Consider the following 20,217-nt stretch of genomic DNA (forward strand, 5'->3'; position numbering starts at 1 on the left):
CCAGTGTTTGCACTCTTTAAACTAACAAATCACAGTGTTGGGGTGGGAGAGAAGGCGGCGGAGGCTGGCCTTTAGAGATTATCTAGTTCCAATATTGCCTAAATCATAAATCTCATCTGTGATTCCAATTTCCATAAATTTGAGTCATGCTCATTGTACGTATTTTTCTGTCTTGCCTCTTGGCTTAGGAGGAAAAAAATGGCTTCTTACTCCAGTACTTAGTGATTTTTCTCATGAGGTAAAATCATGGTCTGAACAGTTATCTGGATTCACTGCCTACTTAAAATGCACTTGGGTCCATTGGTTTGTTTGTTTTTCAAAGCCAGTGGCAACCTTTGACCTAAAACTACCTTTACTTGGCAGGCTACTAGGGCCTTGGGAAATCCAGATCTGTCAGGCCTCTGTATGAGGCACATCTGACCCTGCATTTCAGTTCTAGCCTGACCCAGCGAGCACAGCTTTCCAAAGCAGTGGAAAAGCCCATCTTGCTGCTGCTTCTTGGGTATACATAGTAGCACAGGCAAAAGTCAGCCAGATACCCAGAGAAAGCAGGAGCCAGATTCTGATTGGAGGCTAATAGGGCACCAGCTAGAAGAAGTATCTTTTTTCATCGATTTATTCTACTTGGTGATTTTGCTCTTTTGCTTTCCTAGGTTTTTTTTCCCTCTAACCCATTGCCTGTTGTACCCTGCTAGGCCTAGAATCAATCTTGGCTTCCCAAAAATGGGAACTCTCTAAAAAACTCACTTTCTTTAGTCATCCTCATTTGTAGGGATCTCCATAAAATGAAAGGCAGCTTCCCATAAGTAGAGACCCTGAAGCTAATTATGTTCTCATTTGAAACACAAATCAAGAATTTAATGAATAGCTTCCTGGTATGTTATTTTGCCTGCTTTTTATATGAAAGAGTCATAGGGGCTCCCCTCCATCACCAACAGCACCACCAACTTATTCCTTCTCCTCTCACCCCCCCAAACACACACATTTAGACCCATCAAGACAAGTTGATTTTCACATTTTGTTATTTCATTTCCAATTTCCTTTTTTGCCACTGGAAAGCAATTAAACTCTGACTTGAGTTTCCTGCATTTTTGAGTTAGTATTCAAGGCATGTTGAAAACAAGAATGAAACAAATGTAAAAATGTATCCAACCACTTGGCTTAGGGCTGGAAGGACAGAGCAGGGACTGAGCAGAGAACCACGTTCTATGTCTTCATTCTACCACTTAGAGCTACCACAAGTGATTTAATCTCCCCAAACCTCAGTTTCCTCATTTATAAAATGGAGATCACAGTCCTGTCTTGCCTCCCTCCCAGGGTTCTTTACAAACAAGAGATAAATGTAAAAATGTCACCTGGCATTGTTATTCTAGTCCTTGTTTAATCAGTAAGAATTCCATTTAGAGTTGAGGCAGATGAACCAGCTTTTGAGATACTGGGAGGCAGCTGGGAGCAAGGTTGATTGCTTTTCATTCAGACTTCTGATGATTTAAAATAATTTTGAATTCAGGAGAATTGCAGTGTTGTGCTAGATCAGAAGCCAAAGCCACTGTGTTGATTTGGAAACTAATGAGTCACCTGAATGGGGAAGGGGGGCCCAAGACAGGATAGCCTCTGGCAAGGTCCTTGTGACTGTCTCCACCTGTGTGGTATAAATGACAGATGAGCAAAGATTACCGGTCACTGGCTATACCTTACTGTTTGATACTGTCCTGGAGTATTAGGGCACTCAGCCTTCCAGGAGTACCATGTACCCCTAATTCTGTCAGATTTAAATTCAGCAAACATTTTGTAATCACTTTGCACTATGTTCAAGGTTCTGTTTCGAGACCTGGAGATACAAAAATGACATCTTCCTTGCTTTCTAGGAGCTTACTTATAGATTCCAGGGGAGCAGAGGTGGAGGAGGGATTAGTACATAAATAGGGTAGAATGTGATAGGGACAAAAACTATCCATAGGAAGGGCTGTAGGCGAGTGAGAACATCTTAGTCTCGACCAGTCAGAAGGGGCTTTGTGAAGAAAGTGACCCTTCCTTTAAATTGTTAAGGAAGTAAAAGATTTCAGCAGAGAGAAGTTAAGAAGAGTGCTTTCCAAGCATAAAGGATGTCCTTTGTGACTCCCTGGCATTGGATATAGCAAAATGTGAAAGGAGATGCTAATCTCATTTGACTTGAATATAGAATGTGTAAAGAAGGGGAGTGAGGCAAAAAAGACTAGAAAAGTAAAATCAGATTGTTGTTGTTCAGTTGTTTTAGTCTTGTCTGACTTTGTGACCCCATTTGGGGTTTTCTTGGCAAAGATGCTTCTTTCTCCAGCTCATTTTAGAGATGAGGAAACTGAGGCCAGTAGAGGTAAGTGACTTACCCAGGGTCACACAGCTAGTAAGTGTCTGAGGCCAGATTTGAATTCAGGAAGATAAGAGTTCTTGACTCCAGGCCTGGCATTTTATCTATTGGACCACCTAAGGAATTTGTATTTTTTTCTTTAGGCCAGGAGATTACAGCCCAAGAGCCAAATCCAACCTACTGGCTGCCAATTTTTTTTTAAGGCCTAGGGCCCTTGAGCTAAGAACATTTCTTACATTTTTTAAGTATGACCCAGTGGGTCATAATTTTCTTACCCCAACTCTAGGCAGCAGAGAGCCACTGAAGGTCAAAGGGAGCTGGTACGGCTTAGCAAGCCAGCATCTCAATCCTCTGATGGTTTTCCTTCTTGGTGTTTTGCTTTTAGAACTCTAAAGAATGGCCAAGTTTCTGTTTGCTTTTTTTTTAATTTGTTGTAATAAACATAACCTCCCTGGCAGTCTTTTACATTCAAGCTGTAAACTCAGGAAATGGAAATTGATCAGGTCTTAGTTGATATAAGAGAAACTGTAAATGGTAAGAATGAGGCTGCCATTCCAGTTTAGTGCTTATATCTACTGAATGTGCTGGGTGAGGATTAGATATAAATCTTGGTGCTGGGGGGAGGAGGGGTATCTAGGAGTGGGAGAAGGAACAAATAATAATGCCTCATTTTGCCACCAGATGTCACTGTTAACTGGAGAGAAAAGACCATTGAAGCTCTTAAAAAGTTCATCTAGCTAAATCATTTCATCTCTAAGAAAATAAGAGAATGATTTGGGGGGTGGGGAAGATGGGATTGGCATACTGTTGGTCCATAAATAAGCTGGGATCCCCAAGGTAGGTATTAGATTGAAAATAACAGGTCATAGCATCCAAGCCCACTGCCGAAGATTATAGAGCCAAACTTATCTGATTTGAATCCCCATGTGGCTTTCCAAGCCTTTGAGATATCTCCCAGCATGCAGTGTGCCTCCACAGTTCTCTGTGTTTCTGACAGACAAGCTTTTCCTATAGGGCACATGAGAGGTAGAGGATGAGAGGAATTGGGCAGAAAAAAAGGCAAGCCCTAAATTTCCTTTAATTCCAATCTGTACCTTTATGGCAATATGCAGATGAGGACAGGGAAGTGAAATGGGTTAAAATAACACCTTTTTAACTGAGCTGTTAGCATGCTTTAAAACAGTAGCAGCACCCAACCTTTTCTCATAATGACCATAAATTAGACACCAGGAAAGCATTTCAATCCGAACCAGGGAGATAAAATAGGTAGTATCTGTTTGTGAAAAAGAAATTCAAATGAAACAGTGATTACACAACACAAAAACAGCCCTTTAATTTGTAGGACTCCTGCACTAGGTTTCCCAGGCCCATTCATCTTCTGTCCAACAGTCCCTCAGAGGCAAGGAGGCAGAAAGCAGAGATGATGGGGGCAACCCCTTCTGTAGACTGGGGATGATAGATAGATAGATAGGCCACTGGCTCTGAGGCTAAGGTGCCGTCACCATTCTTAGCAGTTTAGCTGTGGCTGCAGGGAGAGCTGGGCCTCGCTGGCCCCCCAGAAAAGCCTGTTGAATTGCTGCCCTTGGTCTGGGATGGTCAGGTGCAAACCTTCGTCCCAACCCCAGTGTGAATCACAATCTAAGGCTGAGAACTAGCACTTTAAAAGTTGTGTCCGAGGAACCCAGAGCAAGAGCTTTGAATGACAGTAGAATGTATAGATCTCAGATGAGCCCTCTCTTACCCTCTTTTAAAAAGCCCTCTTTAACTTGTGGTCACACAGCTTAGGGATTTACTTGCTTATCTGTGGTTCTTGCTGTGAGCTTCCTTCCATCTATTGTAATCTGAACAGTGGGTTTCAACTCAGTCATGCATGTGTGTCTCATTCATTTAGAGTACCACTCTTCCTATTGTGTTAGGAGCCTAGATCTCCGTTCTGCGGTATGCTGACTTTTCTCCTGATCTCCTTCCTTCTAGCAATAGGACACCAAAGTAATATCATAATCCATCAAACACCAGGCAAGTGCCTTCAAACACCTAAAGACCACACATCTAGCACAGCTGCCTCCCTTGAAAAGTGTTCATTTTCTACCTATAGTCACAACTTTTCCCTACTTTTCATACACACGGGGTTCTGTTATGTCTGAAGACAGTAGGACTCATGGAGGGAGTTAATCATTTAATTGAGCTTGAAATTAAGCAGTTCACACTCTCAGACTGGGAATCAGTTGTGACAAGGGTGGTCAATTTTACTCTTCTTGCCATTTATACCCATTTTCTACCTGGGATTATAGCCTGAATGGAAATGGGAGCTTCTTTTCCTCTCCCCCCGACACCCTAACCCCACCCTCCTTGCCATTTGACTAACAGTTGAGAACTCCAGACCTAATCAGTGAGCTTTCCTTTTATCTGTCATTCACTAGGCATTAACTTTTACATTTCCAAGGCCAGTTCTGAAAACATACTCAGATCTGAACTGTTCACTATGGCAAATTTGGGCATGGTCTCGTCAGAGATAAGAGACATCTGCTATGCTGATGTTTAAAAGATGGGTAACGAGGTTTCAAATCTAAAAAGCAGTGACTACAGGCTTCCCAAATCTGTTGCTACCAGTCCTTTTACTTGCATTCTCTGCCATGTCATGTGATTGATGACCTGTCAGGATAGAATGTTTCATTAGCCAATCGAGAAGCCGAGTTGGGGTATGTTGGGTAAAGGGGGCCAGTGAGGGAGAGAGACAGGGAGGAAGGGTTGTGGTAGATTGAGCCTAGTGGCTCTGCTGACTGCACAAAGTGAGGTTCCAGTTATCCATCAAAAGCTCTGGCATGCCACAGGGTAGCAATTTAATCACTTTTGTGGAGTCTGTGGTTTGTCTCTGTTGAAAACCTTGGAGGTTGAAATGAATTTGATGATCCCAGCTTAGCATAGTACCCAGTGTGCAGTAGTGGGAGCTGCAGTCTTTGAGGCAGCAAAAGAAGGGGAATAGATTTTTCTCATCTCATATATTTTTTAAACAAGTAAGCATAGATACGAAAGTAATTGGTAGTATATTTGAAGGATGAATCCTTGCTTCATCTCATCATCCTCCGTTTTCAACATTTTTAGAAACCAAGAAAAAAATGTCCTCTTGCAGAGGAAGAAAGCTCAACTGAATAGTGAGTAAGGACAGGCTTTAAATACTGGTTAACCAATGAAGCGCAGCTCATTAAAGTAAATTACCGAGTATAGAAACTGGGTATATAGCACGCCATTGCTTGCTGCATAGGACACACTGACACCCCAAGCATCCATTTGTTTGGAAGGAAACACATTGCCTCATTTGTACCTTCTGTGCATGCAGAGTAATAGCAAAAGAGCTGAGCAGAGAAAAGGAGGAGGGTGAGGTGGGTCTTTGGCATATGAGTAACAAGGAGGCTAAAATAACTTTAATTTCTGGGCCTAGTTTACATAAAAAGAAGCCCTGTGGGCAATTCTTGAAATCATTTAGGTTAGAATCAGCCACTCAGTGTCCTCACCCTTTGGCCACTGGTTAAGTAAAAGTGGGTAGCTTTATTAGACTTAGCCTGTAAGGTTCTTTCCAGCTCTAAAAATTCTGCCTGTCTATGAAATTTACTCAGTGACCTTGGACCCTTCCTTTTCTGGGCTTTAGTTGTCTCTGTAAAATGAGGGGGTTGGACTGCAATCTTCCAACTGGATGATCTCAGAGATCGCTTCTAACTCTCACAGGCTTGTGGCACATTTAGCTCTTGGTATCACCTAGACAACTCAGAAGAACATTGTATAATTCCAGAAAGAGAGAAGGTGTGCTAAATCTCTGAAGCAAATAACTATCGAGAGAGTAGCCTGTCACCCCAAAAGACTGGAAACCTGGAATTTCAGTAACTGTCAATTGTCACCCAGGAGGTTGGAAACCTGGAATTTTGTTACTGTTGATTTAGCTTTGCCAAGCCACGATTGGCTGACATTTTTCTAGTACCCTCCTTGAGCAGATGTTGTCTAGACAGAGGACCTGAAACTCATGGGGATTTTTCTCTTACTCATTTCTGAAGCAATTAGGGGTCTCATTGGATTTGCCGCACCAAGCTGTGAGGAGGCACCCACAGATAAAAGAAACACCCTCTCTTCCTTGCAAAGAAAAACTTGTTTGTTCACTTCAGATGCATGGAAAGGAACCTTAGTCGTTGCGGGAGCAGCAGGGTTGATTAGAAAGGAATCAACTACCCCAGTAGCTTTGACCATTGGAGTTTATTGGGCACTTACTGATGCCCGTCAATTGCCAGGCTGGGCTGAAGGGTGCTGAAATGGCCGCCTGCGTGAAGTGAAATTCAATAAAACCGCATTTTAAGTGAAAAATCAGTATAAACACCAGGATTCTTTGCCATGGAAACAGAGGTTGCTTAGAAACTGCCTAACAGCGAGTTCTAAATTTTTTAAAGTCAAGTTATCATTTAAGCTACATGGCCCTACAGGTTATTGAGAGATAATCACCCGCCTCAGGACATGACGAGGCACAAGACACAGCTGAGTGCTTCCTGATACTCCAGGGACCAGATAATCTCTTGATAACTGTGCTCCCTCAAGCCACCGATTTGGGCTTGGGGGGAAGGAGAAAAAAATTTTGTTCAGGAGTTAAATAGTGTATATATATTTCTTAAAGTGTTTCTTTTTGTGCCAGAAAAAAGGTGGGACTGGCCATTTGGAATGTTCAACAAGCCATTTCTGCTCTGTTTCTGGAGATGTATTTGGAACATTTTCCAGGCCGTTAACCTGATTACTTCAAAGCAGGTTTTTCTTCTTTGTCTTCTGGCTTCCAGTTACACAGAATGGGCTCTTCCTTACCCAGAATATACCAACAGGCATTAGGTGACACAGCAGGCCTCAGCAGAGCATTTTGGTATCTCATCCCTGGGAATCACCTCTTCCTAGTTAAAGTTGGGGAGAGTCACAAAAAGCAGTAGGATCGTGAGGGAACAAACACAGACAGAAGGGGACCCAGCTGTCTCAGCTTTGCCCCTCATCTAGCTCCAGCTGGAACTCTCTCTGCCCTTACTCATATACCTCCTTTTTTCAGGCTTTACTGACCATACCTCAGTAGAGACCACTTATTGGCACTCTCTAGCTTTCTATTACAATTGCCATCAGCCACTTACCCTTTGTGGGGACAGCCCCTTTCTTTTACTTCACAAATGTGAGACAAAAGTCCCAGAGAGTATTGTGGATAAGGAGAGGAGCTAAGAAGGGAGGGGAGGTTTCTAGCCAAAGAGAACAAGTGAAACATAGTCATAAGAAAAGGGGAACTTGAGCTTCTAGAATTGGTCTCCTACTTGCCTTGGGATATTCTTTCACAAAAACCAAGTCCTTTGGTTTGGAACCAATAATGGCCAAATATAATGTGGCTCCTGTATATACCATATTATCATGTATGTAGACTGCGCTCCAAAAAATGAAATCCCTTTTAAAGCAAAAAAGATTTGTAATTAGACACTGAAAAATTTTGACCTCTAGATTTATATAACTCAGCTTTTGATGGGGAAAAGTGTAACCCATATTCATAACATTATAATTAGTGTGGAGTGTATACAAGGTGTACCTTGTATAATAGCTATTAAAATAGTTTGTACAAATAAGCTATTAAAGCTTAAGGCTGCTCTAAGACTTTTGGTATCCACTTTATATATTTTTATTTTTTCAGTGTTTTACATTCAGTGATTCCAATTTGTCACAGTGAATAAGGTCCATCTCATCTCTCTTTTACCTTTCGGACATGTGGAGGTAAAGGGAGGAATAAAATACTCTTCATCCTCCCTCTGTCTCCACGTGCCTGAAAAGCAAAAGAGATGCCATGGAGCTGTATGTATGTATGTATGTATGTATTATGTATGGGCTCCATAGCACATATATATATATGTATAAATATATATATATGTATATATGTATATATGTGTATATGTTTGTGTGTGTATCACATTCCTATTTCCCTGCAGGCACACGTGTGTGTATGTTTATTACTAAGTCTTATAGATGAAATTATAAATCCATTGACTATGCATTGGTATCATAGTCAAGTCAATATAGTGGAAATTTCAAGGAAAACAATTAAAAAACAAATGTTTGCCCTCTTCTAGGTAGTTAAGAATTTCCTATGGTAGAGTAGTTCCAGAATTGGGTGGTAGTAATAACCATTTCTCCTTCCACCCTCCCTCTCTCTCCCTCTCCCTTCCCAAATAAAGGACAGTGCTTTCTATTTTACAGAATGCCTGTCATGTTTTGACAGCCATTATAGCCTATGGATAGGGAGCCAGCCTTGAAGTTGGGGAGACCCAGGATCAAGTCCTGCTTCTGACACATACATTGGTTTTGTGACAATGGGAAAGTCATCAAATCTCTCCATGTTCTAGGCTGCTCTCTCAGACTCCTGAGTTGCAGAGATGGTGCCATCCTGCCTTGGTAGAAGGAGTTTCCCTAGATGAATAAAATCACATATCCAGATACAATACAGCCAGCTTTGATCGTAGGTTCCCGCTGTGTGTAAAGCACTGTGCTTCTGACCACCCTGTGAAGTGGACAGGATAGAGATTATTACTTCTGAAAGAGAAGGAAAGAGAGACTCAGCCAAATTAAGTGTGACCAAGGCCACACAGCCAGTGACTGGAGTGAAATTAGAATCTAGGTCACTTTTTTCCTTGCCTGAAACACTTTCATACTGCTACTGATTGTGAAAAATGATATATTAAAAAGTTATTTTATCTAGCACCTGGCGATTGTATCGCCCACTGACATTAGCCTTGCTCAACCCAGTTAGTTGCCTTTGCTAACATTTCTTCTCCCTTTGCTAAACTTTAACTTAAGGGATTGAGGTGGGGTGGGGAACAGGGAAGCACCTTGTACATTTGCTTTTCCACTCACTAATTCCAAGGCTATTTCTAAAGCACCCGCAGGATGCAGAATATTCTTCAAGAGGCTAAGGGAGGACAAAGTTGAAATAAGACACAGTCCTTGTTCTTGTGGGGCTTAAGACCTCATAGGAGAATATGACCCAAAGGCAGATAATCCAAGTTAGATGCATCAGTGAGTTGGACATCAAACCCATGTGTGAGGGCCCAGAGGAAGATTACTGCCACCCTAGCTGGGGAGTGTCACCCCATCAGGCATGGGAAAAGGAACTCAAGAAACCAGCATCTTAAGAAACTGGTAGTTACACCTGCACAAAGTACTGATGTATATCCCTTTCTCTACTCACAGGGCTACTGCCCTCCTCGTTTCTCCCTTGTACTATCACAACAACCTCCTAGTCATCCTGACTTCACGTTGTCCTCTAACCCATTTTTCATTGCTAGGGGCACAATACCCAATGTCTGACTGTGCCCTTCCCCTCTTCAAGTGTTGTCAGTGGCTCTTTGTTTTACCTTTATCCTAGAATACAAATTCCTCATGGCATTTAAAGGCTTTCACAATCTGACTCCCATCTAACTTTTTAGGTTTATTGCTCATTATTCCCCTTTATAGATGCTGTGCTTCAGACAAATCAGCCTCCTTGCTCAGAGTTTCATGCTAAGTTTCATGCTACCCCTACCCTACCTCACTTCCACCTCCTAGACTCCCAAGTTGCCCATTCTCCTCACTTTTGACAGATAGATGAGCAATTCATAAGAAGACACGTTTTGAGACATGGCCAGAGGGGAAATTTGTTTTGCTTGACTAATGTAGATTTGTTACAAGAGTTGTTTGATTGTTAATGGAGGAGAAGAAGAAAAAAAGATTTTTCTTAATTTAAAGAAGTCATTTTAAAGAAGAAGGTGAAGGAACAGATTATTTGAGTTTTATGGGAATGTTTCAGTTTGGAGGTTTTTTGTTTTTGTTTTTTTAGGGGAAAATCTCTAGATATAAGATTTAGTTCTATACTCCCTGCAGGAAGCCTTTCTTGTACCTATGAAGGGAGGGTGTACTCCCTCCATCTGTCTGTGTACATATTTACCCCCTTCTCAAAGGCAAGGGACTATTTTTTGTTGTTGTCTTTATATCCCTTTGCTTTTGCACATAGTTGAAGCTTAATAAGTGCTTGTTGGATTGGATTAGATTTGATCGGCTTCATGTAGGAAAAAGCTTTGACTAAACTGGGCCCAGGACCAGGTTGGCTTTCATCCGGTGCAAGCACAAGTCACTGTTGGCCAAATAAAAATGTTCATTGCAGCTGGGAGTACACTGTGCTTCAGCCTGAGAAATTGTGCCACTTCTTTAAGGAAACAGAATCAGATGAAACCATTTGCATTCTCAGAGTCTTTGGCACTAGGGAAAACAGTCAAGCGCATCACGTGTAAATAGAAATCTGTTTCCCATTTTGGGTGCGTGTTTCCTCATTTCCCTTGCCACTCTAATTATCAAAGATATTTTTGTTTTTAAACAAAAATTGTCTCCCACGCGGGCCGCCTTCTTTCTGCGATGAAGTGGAAACGATGAATTAGAATATCCTAATCACTTCTCCAGCAACCACTGCCAAGGTTATAAACATGGGATTATCCCAAGCAAAGAAAGCTTAAATCGTTTAAGCACGAAACAGTCCAAGACATCCTCAAAGCAGCCCCACCTCTTTCCATTGCTTCTTTTCCATATGCATGTGACAGATTGTCCAAGTGGGATGAGGCCTTAAAGTGAGGAACATCAGAACTGGGGGGGTAGGAGGAACCCATGGAGTAGAGATTATCAGAGCTGGAGGAAACATACAACACAAAATGCCAGATCTAGGCATGACCTTAGAGCAGTGATGGGCAAACTATTCCCCGAGGACCAGATCCAGGCCATAGTTTGCCCATCACTGCCTTAAGCAATTCCCTAATCACTACATCTGGATGTGGGGGTAATGATTAAGGAATTGCTTAAGGCAGTGATGGGCAAACTACGGCCTGGATCTGGCCCTCGGGGAATAGTTTGCCCATCACTGCCTTAGAGTATAGATGGTCTGCATTAGAAAGGATTTTAGAGACTGAGTCTAAAGCTCCTCCTCCTTCCTACCAAAATCAGAAGGGAAACAACAAACTGGGAAAAAATCTTTATAACAAAAAACTCTGACAGAGGTCTAATTACTCAAATATACAAGGAACTAAATCAATTGTACAAAAAAGCAAGCCATTCCCCAATTGATAAATGGGCAAGGGACATGAATAGGCAATTCTCAGATAAAGAAATCAAAAGTATCAATAAGCACATGAGAAAGTGTTCTAAATCTCTAATAATTAGAGAAATGCAAATCAAAGCATCTCTGAGGTACCACCTTACATATAGCAGATTGGCTAAAATGACAACAGGGAAGAGTAATGAATGCTGGAGGGGATGTGGCAAAATTGGGACATTAATGCATTGCTGGTAGAGTTGTGAACTGATCCAACCATTCTGGATGGCAATTTGAAACTATGCCCAAAAAGCACTAAAAGATTGCCTGCCTTCTGATCCTTCTGCCCCCATTTTAGAGAGAAGGAAACTGAAGCTTAGGAAAGGGAAGTGATTTGCCCAAGACCATGAAGTACATAATGGAACTGACCCTAGAATCCCAGCCTCCTGATGTCCAATGGCTTTTGGCACTGCCTTCATATTGGGAAAAGAGCATTTCCTGGCTTCACTCAGTAGACATTTCTTTGTTCCCCGCTACCTACATTTCAGAGTCCCTAGTCTGAATTCAAGGTCATTCCTAATCTGGCCCTGCTCTATTTTCTTCATCCCCTTCTTGCTGTCCTCCTTTCCCTATTTTACCCAGATTGAATTGATTGTCATCACGTATACCTTTGCTCACAGCCTTCTCTGTTCCTAGAATGCTATCCTTCCTCATCGCCCATCAGTGCCTGCAGAAATTGTCCCTGGTCTTTAAGATTCAATAGAAAGTAGTACAAATGGCAGTCTGAGCCCCCAGAAGCTTAGCTTTCTCTTTGTGGAAGGAAATGGTGAACATACTTGACACATTAAAAAATGTTGCAAGACACTAGGCAGTCAAGTGGGAGATGGCTTGGTAAAGACTGAAAGCTATAGGATTCAGAGAAAGGAAGCAGCATATGTGAGGTAGGATTAGTCAGGGAAGGCTTCATGGAACAGATGGTTCTTAAACTGGGCTTTGAAGAAATTGCAGGACTTAAAGGAGGTAGAGGAGAGCATTTTAAGCGGGGCCAGCCTAGAGGATAAGCTTTTTAGCCAGTTGTCTACATGAAATGATCCAACCTTCTGTCCCCCAAATATCTCCCATCTGGTGTTGTGAAAGAACATGGAACATGTCATTGGAAGAAGATCCATGCTTACACCCTGAGTCTGCTACTTCACTAGCAGGTTTGGGGCAAGTCATTTCTTTTTCTGGGCCTCAGTTTCCTCATTTCTAAAATGAAAAGTTTCTCTAAGTTTATCTCTAATGGCCCTTCCAGCTCTAAATCTTGGGATACCATGGTATATAATGTTTCATATATGCTTTGTTCCTTGACTCTAGTTATTGTGGTCCCTGTAGCCTTTCTAATATTCCTGAGAAGAATATCACATTGAGTTCCATACCATGATCTAGTGGAACTGGCCATGGGCTAGAAATCGGACCTACTCTTCAGTCCTGGATCCACCTCTTATTGAGTGTGTGTCCTTGGGCCAACACTTTTCCTTCTGTGGGTCCTAATTTTTCCATTTCTACTATGAGGGACTGAACCAGGTGACCTGTGAAGTCCCTTCTAGCCCCCAGTTTCTATGAATCTCATGTGCAGACCTTTATGAAATCATGCTCTTCCCTGTCAGGAAGATGCATACTAGACCTAGAGTTAGAAAGACCTGAATTCAAACCTAACCTCAGATATTAGCTGTGTGACCCTAGGCAAGTCACCTTACCTCTACCTCATTTTCCCACCTATAATAATAACACCTATCTTCCAGCATTGTTGGCAGGAAAAAATAAGATAATATTTGTACAGCACTTTGTACTTGTATTTATATAAAGTGCTATATAAATGCCAAATGCCAGGATAAGAACATTAAGTTTGGGGGAAAAGTAGGGCCACCAGAAGGGGATAAATAGATAAAGATAAGAGATAAATAATAGATATATAGAGAAAGACTCCAAAAAGGAAATTGAGGGCAGGATCAACAAGATTTGCCTATTACAATTTTGTCAAAGACTGTCCCAGACTTTTTATTTTACAAACAATTCTCAAAACATAATTATCTGGTTTTTAGGCTGACAAATCAGAAGCAGCAGAATAGAAGAGGGGAGGCAACAGCGAGAAGCAAGGAGAGGCAGCCAGCACCCAGAAAGTGAGGAAGGAAATGGAAAAGCTAGAAAGTAGAGAGGAACTAAATCCAGCTACCTGGGGCCATAACCCCATAGCCAGCATTGGCTCTTGCAGGCCTCACAATGTTCCCCAACCCCATCATTGCTGGATGTCTCCTGAATGAACCTACATTGTCCAGAAAGTGTTACAGGGCTAGCTGTGGAATCAGGACGACCTGGCCTAAGGTCCACCTCTGATTCCCACTGACTGTGTGACCCTGAGCAAGTCACTTAATTCTCCAAGTCCCAGAAAACTCTTAAGACTAGAAGTTGTTGATCTGCATGTCTGCATTGGTAAAGAGAATTTCCTCACTTGGGAGCTTCTTACCTCAATGAAATAAATCACAAGCCCCAGCCTCCCCCCACTACCTCAAAAGAAAAGGGATGGGGTGCTAGGCCATGCTCAAGAATTCCAAGAGGTATGAGATATGTTCCAGAAGGACTTTCATCAGAAACAATTAAACTCAAAGATGGCTCTGTTCAGGGGGGTAATCATGACATGCCCTGGTGTGCCTAATGATGAGGAGATAGACTTCTTTCCTTATAATGCAGGTATTTTTATCTGCTGCTCAAAAAAAAAAAAAACCATAAAGAATAAACAACATAAAGAATAGATAAACTGCAGGGCAGCAGTGGATAGAACACCAGGCCTGTAGTCTGGAAGACTTGGGTTCAAATCTGGCTTCAGATACTTCCTAGTTGTATGACCCTGGCCAAGTCACTTAACCCCACTTGCCAAGTCTTTGCTGTACTGTCTTAAAGTCATTACTAAGAAAGTAAAGATTTTTAAAGAAAAGAATAGGTAAACTTGGTGACAAGTTTGAGCCTTTTGGAGATAAATTTTAAAAAACAACATTTGAGTCATCTCAGAATAATGGGTGGAGGTTCTCCTCAACAAACATTCTCACACCTATTTCATCTACAGTCATCCCTCACTATATCACAGCTTCACTGTATCATGGGTCTTTTAAAAATACATATCTAATTCTGTATTTCCCCTATGCCACTACTGCTTGCACAAGTTTGCCAACATGAGATTCTACAGGTGTTTCTTTATTGGCTGATGAAATGAAAGGCGGCCAACAACAGCACTGCATTCTGTATCCTGGTTGCTGATTGGCTCAGTGACTGTAGGTTAATAAGAGTGCGGAAAAGGTTTATAGGAGAATGAGAAGGGATTATAAAGCCTTAAGAATATAGATAAATAATAAAATAAATATGATACCGCTGCTTTGCAGATTTTCACCTATCACCAGGGTCTCTGGAACGTAACTCCCACAATAGGTGAGGGAATCACTGTACTTCACTTAATGGTTACCTCAGAAAGGCACAGGGCCTCCCCTGAGCTCACATAGCTCTTAATGGCAGTCAGTATTCAGAGCTTGGGCTTGCCTGTTCCTGTTTTAAGAGAACCTAGGATGGGACCATCTGATCTGACAAAACAGTTAAACTCAGAGAGAGAATATTTGCATTGCAAAAGAATCCACAGCAGGGTTTCTTTAAATAGCAAGCCCTGCTGCTTTAAAAAAAAAAAGTGCTCAAAACTTTTCAAGAATAGATCTTTTTGTGTAGAGCAAGGTATACCTGTATTGGAATGTCATTGAGCCCCATTATAACAGAGCATGGTACTAAAGTTAATAGCCCCTTGCTTAATAGAAAGTTTGATCTGATATTTAATTCAAAGAACACTTTTAAAGCACCTACCCTGGGGCAACTGGGTGACTCAGTGGATTGAGAGCCAATCCTAGAGATGGGGAAGTCCTGGGTTCAAATAGGGACTCAGACACTTCCTAGCTGTGTGACCCTGGGGAAGTCACTTAACCCCCATTGTCTAGCCCTTACTGCTCTTTTGCCTCGTATTGGAAGATGGAGGTAAGGGTTTAAAACAAATCAATAAAGCACCCATCCTGTGTAGGGCACATTTTAGCCACCAGGTGATAAAATTAGTCTTTGTCCTCAAGATGCTTAGAGTCTAATGGGGAGGCCACAAAACAGATAACTATAATAGGCTATTAGATACCTGCCCCAGAGAAGCACAGCAGACTGATATCAATTAATCAGTCCATGTTACATGGGTTTCAGAGGGATGGGTTTACTCATCTTGGAGACCAGGGAAGACTTGATGCAGGAAGTAACTTTCTTTTTGGGTAAAGAGCAATGAGATAAAAAGCCCCCATTGTGTATTTTCTTCCTGGATATCCCATTGATAAGACTTCCACTTGATACCTATTTTATGTAAATGAAAGTGCTGTAAATGTTCATTCATGATAGGAAAACCATTAGCCAGAAGATTACTTAGCTCTCTCCCAGCAGGTTGATTAAACAGACAGTGTTGAGCCCAGACCTCAGGGATGAGAGTTCATGGGAAAGGAATAGAGAACAATGAACAACCTGAGAGAGAGAGAAAGAGAGAGAGAGACAGAGAGAGAGAGTGTGTGTGTAAAGAAACAGGGCAGAGTCGAGTGGCTAAGAAAAGCTACAGGGGATGGCTTTGGATCAGTATTAAATCTGGGGCTTGGAAGCCCAAGAGAATGAAGCATCCTGGGGTCAGGCCAAGCCTGGAAATCCAAACCAAAGGACCTTGTCTCCCTAGTAGCTAGGGGACCTAAGACTACTGTGTACACCAGTGCTTCAGTCTGGGTGGGGAGTAGAAGCAAAGCATAATTAAGGAGAAGCCAGACTTTTTGGGAAGCCCAACCAGCAAAGTGGGCCAAGAAGTTGACTGAACAGAGAACCACATCTCTGAGATTTCTTTCTTATATTGGAAGTGACTTCTTATTCCTTGTAGTATGTAAGCTCTTTGATCCTGGGAATTGTTTCATTTTTTGTATTTGTATCCTCAGCACCTAACACAGTGCCTCGTAGACAGCAGGTACTTCATAAATGTTCATTGGTTGGGCGATTAATGGACAAAGCTAAATAATACAGTTAGCCCTTTGGCTGCAGTTGTCAACCTCTGTGTGGTTAATGCCTGGTGCCTCAGAGTTTTTTTACTTCATCAGTCGTTTGGCTATGATTGTTCTGTCATTTTTCAATCATGTCCAATACTCGATAAAGATACTGGAGTGGTTTGCAATTTCCTTCTCCAGCTTATTTTTTACATATGAAGAAACTAAGGTAAACAGGGTTAGATGACTTACCCAGGGTCTCATAGCTAGTAAGTGGCTGAGGCCGAATATGAACTCATGAAGATGAGTCTTCCTGGCTCCAGGCCTGGCACTCTATCCCCTGTGCTACCTATTTACTCTTGATGATTGTACAGCTGGTGATCCCCATTTAAGAAAGGGAGCATTGATTCATTCAGGAAACGTGTCTTGAGATCTATAGTCAGGGACCACGTCTGATCTAAACTTTGTCACATGGTAGACACTTAGTAAATGTTTGTCAAACGAAGCACTTCTTATGTACAAAGTACTATGCTAGGTATTAGAGATATGAAAAATTTTAAATGGCATAATCCTTACCCTCAAGGAAGTTATAATCTGGGTGAGGGCAGGGGGAGAAGGGATAGGAAGATGAAGCATGTTCACCTCTTCAGTTCTTTATTGAATTTGTAAACTGTCTTCCTGAAGCTATTCCTTCCACCTATTCAGATCTCTTCATCCATGCCTCTCTTGTGCAGTTCTTTGTCCATGTCTTTGCAGAAAGCCTCCATTGAGGAGTCACCCACTACACTGGAGGCCTTTCTCTGATGCTTTTTTTAATATTTCATAGATATTATTAGTGCAGCCTCCAAACTGGCCATTGGTGATTTCTCATTCTCAATACATGCCTGCCCCACCTCCTCTTCGTGTCCAGACATGTCTTTGATGATAGCTTTTGTGCCCCTTCTTATACACATGTTAATGTTGCAGCTTATTTACATCTGCTGTGTGGCTTTCCATTACCCTGTGGGTGATCTGTGCTTTGGATTTTTCTGAGATCATGGTGGCCTAGGATTTGTAGCCCCATAGCACTACTTGTAGAAGACTAGTGTTGAAAGAAGGGTTTTGCAGCAGGGAGCATCTCAGAATCATTTAGAGGACTGTACAGTGTCCCCAGTGCAAGATAGTTCACTTCCTGTCCTATATCCAGGCCTGGGTTCAACTCATTGTTCATTTTCAGTGATGTCCAAAATGCACTGGTTTAGTGGGATGCATGTACACCCCACACTCTGGGTGATATGCATGTACAAAAATAATACTATAAGCTAGAAGATGCTTATATGCATCGGAGATGATAGAGAAAAATTCGAAGAAGGGATAAGTTCTAGTCAGGGAAATCAAGGAAGATCTCATTGAGTAGAAGGCCCCTGAGCCAGGTCTTGAAGGATTTTGAGCTGGAGATAATAGGAAAAAGTTGTTCCACGCATGAAGGATGGTGGGTGAAATGAAACAAAGGCAGACTAGGGCAAGTCATGATCAGTAAACATCAAGTCATCCACTTTGGCTAGATGGAAAAGTAAGTGACATGAAATAAGGGACAGAGGAGAGTGGAAACAAGGGCACTGACCTAGAGCCTGCAGTTCAAGGCGGACCCACAGACATCATTCAGAAATATCAATGGCAGAAGCAAGTAATTCTCTCATCAAAGTGACCTTGATGTCTCTCCCCAGGCCAGACTAAAAACATCCTCAGCTGCCCTGTCTCCAACCAAAGCTGACTGCATTGCAGCAGTAGCCCCAATAATCCCACCCAGTGGTCAAAAAGAAGCCCTTGGTATGCTTGAGAAGGATTTTAGGACTTTTCTATGACCATTGGGCGGGATTATTGGAGCTGACATTCTGGAGAAGCGGTTCCTCAGTTAGGGGAAGGGCATCTTGTACATTCTAGACAAATAAGGAAGCAATATTTATTGAATGGGCCCCAGCGAACTGAAAGAGTTAACACCATTCCAGCCTTCTCCCTGATAGAATCGGATGTATTGTGTTACACAACATTATTTTTAAGCCTTTATTGTCGCTGACTGGGCCTATTCTTAAGGGTTCCCTGTTCAGCTGCCTTTTCTCTGCCCATAATAAAGTGTGTGCCTTGTCATTTTTCTTCTTTTTGAAATCTGCTTTACACCCTAGGACTAGACCAATTATTTGCCAGAAGCTTGTTTGATGTCAATATTGTTCTGCTTAGACTAATGACTTTTTTTCCTCTTTGCCAATAGACATGAAACTGTTTAGCTGAAGCTCCATTGGGCTTAGGAACCATCTTAATGGCCCTGCTTAATGAACTTCAGTGTATTTGTTATGCTGTCAGAAGCAATTTGACATTGTTATCAGAGTCCTTTTGAGTAGCCCAGTAAATACTCTCTTGGGCAAAAATCAAACGTCTCTTTCTCCCTTTTCCCTTTTATTCTTCCCTCTTCCTCATTCCATTGTGTCTCCCCAGCGTGTTCCTCCACCTGATGAAGGTAGATCCAGACACGACGTGGTTCATTCTGAATGAACTTCACTGCCCTCTTCCATATGAGCCCCCACACCCCAGCCTCCACCCAGTGAGCCTGAGTGGGATGGCCAAGCCTCGGACAGAATACACTGACAACGTGCTCCTCCTCCTAGCTGAGCTGCAGGGCTGAGGGGCTCTCCCCGAGAGGCCAAGCTTCCCTGCTTCCCGGAATGATGACACATCTATGCCAGCTGCTGACTGGCCACCCCCGGGGGCATGAGAGATACATGTTCTCCTGAAGCTGGTAGTTGTTGGAGCTATCTCTTCTGCCCCTGAACCGTTGAGCCCTGAGTCTGGCAGCCCAGAGAGCAGCCTTCAGAGAGAAGAACATGAAGGGGGATGAGACAGCCCATCGATTTATAAATTGATCGATCACACAACTGCTTAGAAATTGGATTGAAGCAAAATAGCTGACTGTTATTTATATTTTACACCTTGTGTTTTCAAATGACATTGTCAAGCAACTCTAACAATTTAACTCCTTGATATACTTTAGTCATTGGACAGAGCTATGTTCCAGGGGCGCATTGCTGGCCTGACTCCCCCACTTCAGCTGCTGTTTTCTGGGTTTTGTTGTTGTCGTTTTTTATTGTTTGTTTTTTTAAACATCTGGCAAAGACAAAATGACCTTTCTTCCTCCTGCATTTTTGTGTTCTTGAATGCCTTGTTCAAATATTGAATCCATGAAAATGCAGAGTCTGCGGACTTTCCATTCCATATATGTGAAAGCATTATCTCCTCTTCTTCCCACCTAAATAATGACATTGTATCTGTTTGTTTCGTTTTTTTAGCACTTTGGATACACAATAAAGATGTTATAATCATTCGCACTTTTGAAGCCTGCTTTTTAACCAAGTGGCTTATAAAAAACCCAGTTGAGCTCTCTGGAAATAATGCTTTTTCACCTTGTTAGGTGGGTTAAAGCCAATTGAATATGGTCTGCTCTAGTGGAAAGTGAGACAAAGGAAAAAAGAATACCCTACCAATGAAAAACATGAAGAGTGTTTGGTATTGGAACATTTAAAAATATTTTATTGATGCCCCTTAAAAGAAACAAAAATCACCACTACCACATTCATTTCCCAGTATGCCAGCAGCAGCAGCCCTCCCCCTTCTTTTCTAGCCCCCTTCTTCTGACCCAGCACTTGAAGAACCTGGGTCTCTGATAGGCG

At 42.1% G+C, this 20,217-nt stretch overlaps 1 protein-coding gene across 1 annotated transcript in view; it reads left to right on the forward strand.

Moving 5' to 3' along the window:
* Positions 1-19,863, forward strand: part of TTI1 (TELO2 interacting protein 1) — a 36,850-nt gene extending 16,987 nt beyond the window's left edge. Inside the window, exon 7 of the mRNA XM_044661562.1 lies at positions 18,989-19,863. Within this exon, the coding sequence (XP_044517497.1) occupies positions 18,989-19,175 (187 nt within the window). The 3' untranslated portion in view covers positions 19,176-19,863. The remainder of the gene's footprint in view (positions 1-18,988) is intronic.
* Positions 19,864-20,217: the final 354 nt, after the last annotated feature.

The sequence above is a fragment of the Gracilinanus agilis genome, chromosome 2 (genome assembly GCF_016433145.1).
Source record: "Gracilinanus agilis isolate LMUSP501 chromosome 2, AgileGrace, whole genome shotgun sequence".
NCBI lineage: Eukaryota > Metazoa > Chordata > Mammalia > Didelphimorphia > Didelphidae > Gracilinanus > Gracilinanus agilis.